Source organism: Protobothrops mucrosquamatus, unplaced genomic scaffold (assembly GCF_001527695.2).
Source record: "Protobothrops mucrosquamatus isolate PMUCROS unplaced genomic scaffold, P.Mucros_1.0 scaffold2822, whole genome shotgun sequence".
Taxonomy (NCBI): Eukaryota; Metazoa; Chordata; class Lepidosauria; order Squamata; family Viperidae; genus Protobothrops; species Protobothrops mucrosquamatus.
In genome coordinates, this window is record NW_015388855.1 from 62,209 (window position 1) to 70,159 (window position 7,951).

Genomic DNA, 7,951 nt, shown 5'->3' on the forward strand with positions numbered 1-7,951 from the left:
AGGTTACCTCCCATCGGCCGGTACGCTCCCACAGAGTGGGTCTCCTCAGGGTGCCGTCAGCCAGACAGTGCCGGCTGGCGACCCCCAGGGGGAGGGCCTTCTCGGTGGGAGCCCCCACCCTCTGGAACAAACTACCCCCAGAGATCCGGGTGATCCCGGATCTCCCCTCCTTCCGCCGCGCCCTAAAGACATGGCTTTTCCAACAAGCGGGATTGGCCTAGGGAATTTTAGTGGGGTTTTTAAGGGTAATTTTAACGACTTGGCCTTTACAAATATTTTCTTTTAATCTGGTTTTAATATTGATATTTGTTGTAATGTTGTTTTATAAGGCTGTCAGCCGCCCTGAGTCCGGTGAGGAGAAGGGCGGGATACAAATCAAATAAATAAATAAATAAATAAATAAATAAATACTGTTAAGGAATCTTCTGGCTTTGATTTGGAGGCTAAAGAAGTAGACCTGATGACCTGTCAGCCTGGAGAACCCCTAGATCAGTGATGGCGAACCTTTTAGAGACCGAGTGCCCAAACTGCAACCCCAAACCCACTTATGTATCGTCGGGTGCCAGGTGGGCGTATCCCATTGGGTGGATGTGGCCCATTGGGTGGGTGTGGCCCATTGGGTGGGCGTGGCTGCAGTGGTAATGGCAGACTAGGTGGGACTAAAAAGTTCAATCAATCAATTCCAACTTTGCGAGATCTTTTTTTTTCCCGCGAGAAGTTGAAATTGATTGATTGATTGAACCTTTTTTTTTTTTTGCACATGGTGGCAGAGGCCTAAAGCGAAAAGGTTTTATAAATCCCAGCTGAAGGCCTAGGACTGGGGCAACGGCGCGCATGCCCACAGAGAGGGCTCTGCGTGCCACCTGTGGCACACGTGCCATAGGTTCGCCACCACGGCACTAGATAATTATAGAGTTGAACTGTTCCCAAACTGTTCCCATGGACATGATCACACAACGTGGAGCCAGATCTTTTCAAGTCTACACATTTCTATCCGATGAGAGGATGTTGGTATTTACCAGTTCTGCCTGTTCTTTCAAAACTGCAAGTTCAGAATTTTGAGCTCTGCAGTTGCCCTTACTCTCAGTCCAGGTCTGTTTTTCCCTTGAGATCCAATAGCACTTGTTCTCGTGTAGCTCCCAGTCTTTGGGACACAGCTTCAAATTCCCTGAAAAAGACAAAAAAAAAAGGCTCCATATTTATTTATTTATTGAAGTCAGATGTAAATATTGCATCATACTGACACCAAATACAGGTAGCCTTTGACTTACAACAGTCCACTGAGTGACTATTCAAAGTGACACTTATTTCACACTTATGACCGTTACAGCATCCCCATTATCGTGTGATCAAAAATTCAGTTGAAAGTGATTTGAGTGTGGCTATTTTCCAGAAGTGTGTGTGAGTAACATGGATTCCTAAGCAGGCATGTCACAATGCTATGCACACAATGCAACTGCATTGCTTTTATTTTGAAGCATTTCTTTTTTTCAATTTACGTATGTGCATGCATGCGTGCCTGTGCATTTTCCAGCTCTATGGTTTGGCCCTCCACAACAGTCCCAGTTTCTCATATGGCCCCTTGGAAAAAAAATAACAGGCAGTCCTTGACTTATGACCACAAGTGAGCCCAAAATTTATGTTGCTAAGTGAAAAATTTGTTAACTGAGTTCTGCCCCATTTTACCACTTTTCTTGCCATGTTGGTTAACAAGTGCAGTTGTTGAATTAGTAAGTGAATCTGGCTCCCCCATTGACTTTGCTTATCAGAAGTTCGCAAAAGGGGATCACATGACACTGAGACACTGCAACCGTCATAAATATGAACCACTTGTTGAGCACCCAAATATAAATCACATAACCATGGGGATGCTGCGACATCGAAAAGTGTGAAAAATTGTCGTAAAATTGTCACTTTTTTCAGTGCTGTTGTGACTTAGAATAGTCACTAAACAAACTGTTGTAAGTCGAGGACTATCTGTAATGGTCCACCCTTGCTTTATACCTTTGTTCCTCCTAGAAAGAGAGTCCCCTCTAGGAATTGTTGGAAGCTGCAATTTCTGGATGGTCAAAAGGGTGTTTAGGGTTGCAGCTGAGCTTATGGACAGAAGTACCTACATGAAGAGCTTCTGGCAAGGAAAGGGGGGAACCTCACAAGAACTGGGAAGAACGTATTTGGAAAACAAAATGAAAACGGAGGGGAGAGGGAAACAAATCTTTAAGATGTTTAGGACCTAATCCCAAGCATAAATCCCAAAATAAACAATCAAACAAGGAAGTAGGGAGTGATGGGAAGGAAGAAAAACTCAGATATAAAGTCGGAGATGTAGTAAGCATATCCAGCATCAGCCATAAAGGACTCGGTCCATACCGCGTGGAACAACTTGCCTCCAGAAGTTGTGGATGCTCCATCACTGGAGGCATTTAAGAAGAGATTGGACAGCCATTTGTCTGAAGTGGTATAGGACAGGGATAGGCAACCTTGGCTCTTTTATGACTCGGGGACTTCAACTCCCAGAATTCCTGAGCCAGCATGGCTCAGCTTGGAAACCTCTCCCTTTCCCCTCAGCATGGCTGGCTCAGGAATTCTGGGAGTTGATGTCCACGAGTCATAAAAGAGCTAAGGTTGCCTACCCCTGGTATAGGGTCTCCGGCAATGAGTAGGGATAGGACTAGAAGACCTCCAAAGTCCCTTCCAACTCTGTTATTCTGTTGTACAGTCTTTCCTCCCTTATTTACTATATAAACTGGCTGAGCACTGCAGCTGGAGGTGGCAATCAAAGAGAAGATGGGGGTTTTTTTTGTTTATTAATAGGTGGGACCTCTGGTATCCTGAAACGAATGTTTACCTGAATGGCCTCTCACCTTTGGCCAATTTCATCCTCTTTGTGTTCCTTGGTGTTGACCTTGTGTAATGAATCCAGGTTTGGGAAATCTTTGTATGTGTGTTGTGTGTGTGTAAAAGATTTCCATATCCCGAGGTTGAGCTGAGTTACTGTTTGCTAGCTTTTTATCAGTTTCACCCAAAGACTTGGCTGAAGGCTCACGTGGTTCTTTGTGGCCTAGGGTTTCCTGTGGTAAGGCATGGCCAAGATTAGCATGTGGTCTGGCTGGAAGATGTCATGGAAGAGGCCTTTCTCTTCTAACAGTGCAATTCTATAACTTATAACAGCACTCAGTTTACAGTCACGTTTCATTGGTATGCAAGAATTGCAGCTAGGCAAAGTCCTCATAGTTCAGTTTAGAAACGTAAAAGCAAACAAACCTATTTGAGAACTAACTGGTTTTAGAAAGGAATTTGAGTCATTTTGACTGGGTAAAAAGGGCCACAAAGGTGATCGTGAGTACCCAATGAAAACTCTGAATCTACTCGAACCACAAGATGAATTATTAATGGATTGTTACTGTATAAATCTTAAAACATCTCCTCATGTGCTGATTCATTGTGGGGGTGTGTTCCTGGCAGGGATAACATACAAAAGGTCATGATGTAATCATATAGTATGAGATTATTTTACATTCATTTAACCTTTATAAAAAAAAAATTGGAAGCTACTATACTTGTTTATATTTTTGTTCCTGCTAGTTTCTATCTTTTTTTAAAAAAAAAAAAAACTTTGATAAAGTTATTTGAAAAAAAAACACACCCTGATACATTGTTTTGTTTCAGTACAAGGGTGTTTATACAACATTAATTGGAGGCGATTGACATATTATTATTCTATCGTTTCATTCACTTAAGGGGTAAAACTCGCTTAACAACTCTCTCACTTAGCAACAGAAATGTTGGGCTCAGTTGTGGCCGTAAGTCGAGGACTATCTGTAGTGTAACCAGTAAAGTTTTGCTGTTATTTTAAATTCACTGGATCTTAGTGTATTCCAAAGAATACATTGTGCCTCAGTGTTCAATGGAAAGTGATTTTAGTGTGTCTGTTGACAAGGGTTGTGAGTGTGTCATTGTAAACTGAACCTGGAAGTGTGTGTAACAGCATCTTTCTTTCTCTTTCTTTCTTTCTTTCTTTCTTTCTTTCTTTCTTTCTTTCTTTCTTTCTTTCTTTCTTTCTTTCTTTCTTTCTCTCTCTCTCTCTCTCTCTCTCTCTCTCTCTCTCTCTCTCTCTCTCTCTCTCATTCATTCATTCATTCATTCATTCATTTATAAAAAAATATTGGTTGCCCATCTTACCATATGGTAACTGGGCAGCTTACAGTTACATCTAAGCTAAAACATAAAAAGTTAAAATCAAACATTAAAACCAAGGACACATGGGGAGGGCGGGGGCAGAGTGTGGGGAGGGGTTAGCTGGGATCTTTCATTACTCGATCAGCCACCTCCATTGCACTGTTCCCCCACTGGGGCCCCAGGCTGACTGGCAGAGCCAGATCTTTAGGTCTTTATCAAAAGATAGGAGGTTGGGGGCCAACCTCACATCCGGGGGGGGGGAGATGTTCCAGAGGACAGGAGCAACAGCAGGGAAGGCCTCCTCCTGGACCCCACTAGCTGGAATAATCAGGCTGATGGGACCCATAGCAGGCCTCGTCTGCCGGCACGAGTGGCATGGGCCAATCCCAGTGGGGTGACACAGTCCCTCAAGTAACCTGGACCCATGCCATGATGGGCTTCTAAGGTGATCACCAACACCTTGAATTGCACCTGGAAGCAGACTGGTAACCAATGCAGCTCGCGGAGCAGTGGTGTTACAGGGGCCATTCTCGGGCCCAGCAAAACTGCCTGTGCTGCCGCACTTTGCACCAGCTGTAGCTTCCGAATGCTCTTCAAGGGTAGCCCCATGTAGAACGCATTACAATAGTCCGGTCGTGAGATGACTTAGGAACTGAATGACTGAGCGCAGGGAATCTTGGTCCAGGAAAGGCCGCAATTCCTGCACAACACGAAGTTAGTCACGTGGTTGCAGCCACCATCTGGACTTCTCGGATCAGCAGGCCTCCCTGAGTTGAGTCTTTCTCCTGAAAATTAGTGACATTTTCAAGCAATTTCAGCTGGTTGGTGCTAGTGTTGTTATGCACAAACCTTGAAATCTGGGACCATACCTGTGGAATCGTCACAATGGGGCTTACACAGAAATCGCCGCAGCTTGTTCCACTTATCTCCTGCTGACACATTGCTGACTGTTTCAGTTGCAGGAATTTTATCCTGAGCATCTGGGATTCTCTGGAGCTGCAAGGCTTTAAAAAAAGTTTTCTAATTAGCTGATGAGCAAATGGAAGGAAAGATATATAAAGAAACGCACATACAGGAAGCACCACTGTGGCACTAGAAATACAAGCAAGCTTCTTTTACGATATTCCTGTTCTCTGGAAGTCTTTTTTACCTCCACACTTCTTATAAAATTTATTTTTTCTGCAGGTTTTTTTTCCTGTTCTGGCTGCTCACAGCTGCTCATGGAAATGGCTTGACAGAGACCAAGTTGGGAGCTCAGTCTGGATCTGCTAAGTCATTTTTGTTCTATGTTCCCCAATTTCTTGGCTTTCCTATCAGTGCAAGGAAGGCAAGCATTGCTAGCTAGCCTCTGTGTGGGTGGATCTTTTTTCATTAGTGCCTTTGCTTGATTTGCATATAGGTAAATGAAGACTCAATCATCCAGGCCAAAAGTATCTAAACCGGTTAAATCAGGGCAACTGGAACCAAAGTTTGTTAATCTGAGATGTTTCGTTGCTCATCCAAGTAACTTTTTCCTGACAGTTAAACAATTAACCAGTGGAACTACTTGCCTCCAGAAGTTGTGAATGCTTCCAAACTGGAAGTTTTTAAGAAGAGATTGGACAACCTTTTGTCTGAAATGGTATAGGGTTTCTATTCTATTCTATTTTATTCTATTCTGTTCTGTTCTGTTCTGTTCTATTCTATTCTATTCTATTCATCCGTCAAAATAAAATAGTCTGAGATAAAATAATAAGTAATCTCTGCCTAACTTTTTTTTTTTATTTTGACGGATGAAGTTAATTGGATGAGTAACGAAACGTCTCAGATTAACAAACCTTGGTCTAGTTGCCCTGATTTAAGCTTTTTAGATATTTTTGGCCTGGGTGACTGAGTCTTCATTGACGTGTTGCAGGAAGAAACCCTTGCAGTTGGTGTGCCAAGAGTTAGTATGTTCCAATGATTCTCTGGCTCTCTGTGTAACATTTTTTTTTATTTTGAGGGATGACGTTATTTGGACGAGTAATGAAACGTCTCAGAGTAACGAACTTTGGTCTAGTTGCCCTGATTTAACTCTTTCAGATACTTTTTAGATACTTCCTTTCTTTGCTTTACCAAATCTTTGCACAGATGTCTTTGCTTCCCTTTCTTTCAACACTGGAAGTTTTTAAGAAGAGACTGGGCAGCCATTTGTCCGAAATGGTATAGGGTTTCCTGCCTGAGCAGGGGGTTGGATTAGATGACCTCCAAGGTCCCTTCCAATTTTTTTTATTATTATTATTACTAATACAGACTTTTCTTTCTTCTTTTTTTTCTCCTTATGCTAACCTCCAAGGTCCCTTCCAACTTTTTTATTATTATTATTATTATTATTATTATTATTATTATTACTACTACTACTACTACTACTACTACTACTACTACTACTACTACAGACTTTTCTTTCTTCTTTTTTTTCTCCTCATGCTACTGTCTTTGCTCTGATGCCACAATAATCGAAGCAAAACCAGGTTGCTCTTTCATCCCTGTGTCGGTCCATAGAAACCTTATAGCAAGAATGAGCCGATCCTTCAGCTGCATAACGGTAGTCCTCAACTTACGACCACAACTGAGCCCAGAATTTCTGTTGCTAAGCGAGAAAGTTGTGAAGTTGAGTTTTGCCCTGTTTTGCGATCTCTTTTGCCACCATCGTTAAGCAAATCGCTGCAGTTGTTAAGTGAATCACGTGGCCGTTAAGCGAATCAGGCTTCCCCCCACTGACTTTGCTTGTCAGAAACCAGCTGGGAAGGTTACAAGTGGGGAATCACATGACCCCAGGACAGGGGAACTGTCATACAGCTAGTCCTCGACCTACGACCGTAATTGAGCCCCCAAATTTGCCCCATTTTACTACCTTTCTTGCCACACTTGTTAAGTCAATAACATGGTTGTTAAGTGAATCTGGCTTCCCCATTGACTTTGCTTGTCAAAAGTTGCAAAGGGTGATCACATGACACCTGGATCTTGCAACCATCATAAATGTGAGTCAGTTGCCAAGCATCTGAATTTTGATCCTGTGACCATGGGGATGCTGCAATAGTCGTAAGTGTGAAAAACGGTCATAAGTCACTTTTTTCAGTGTCACTGCAACTTCGAACAGTCTCTAAATGAACTGTTGTAAGTTGAGGACTACCTGTAAGTACATGCCAGCTGCCAAGCATCCAAATTTTGATCGCATGATCATGGGGATGCTGCAATGGTTGTAAGTATGAAAACTAGCCATAAATCATTTTTTCAGTGCTGTTGTAGCTTTAAATGAATGGTTGTAAGTTAAGGACCATTTGTAGTAGAAAAACAACATTCCTTTAAACTTTGTCACTTCGTTCCAAATTGACTGGATTGCAGCTTTAGGTGCCAACCCTTGGCAGTGTCTACTTTGCTCCCAGCCAATGATCTCTGCCAAACCACAGTGAGTTTTCCTTCTCCGCTGGACCTCTGCCAGCGGTTAATTAAAGTTCTGACAGCCAACAGCTTCCTCTCTCTCGCTCAAGAAAGAAAAAAAACTTAATAACACAATATCCCCTTTAATAAATCAAAACCATTATATATATATTGCCTGGGTTCATCAATAAATCAAACATATTCATAATATTTACCGTATTTATCGGCGTATAACACGCACAGGCGTATAACACGCACCTTCATTTTAAGAGGGAAATTTCAGGAAAAAAACTTAAATTTCAAATAAAGAACTTTGAAGCAAAATAAGGGTAGCTCAGAACTTTTTTTTATTAATATTATTACCACTTTCTTT

The 7,951-nt window shown here is 42.2% G+C and overlaps 1 protein-coding gene across 1 annotated transcript in view; it reads right to left on the reverse strand.

The window, feature by feature from the left end:
- LOC114923302 (killer cell lectin-like receptor subfamily F member 1) overlaps positions 1-7,951 on the reverse strand; it is a 48,502-nt gene that overhangs the window by 3,589 nt on the left and 36,962 nt on the right. The window contains exon 2 of the mRNA XM_029286078.1: positions 1,020-1,168. Coding sequence (XP_029141911.1) covers positions 1,020-1,168 — 149 coding nt within the window. The remainder of the gene's footprint in view (positions 1-1,019; positions 1,169-7,951) is intronic.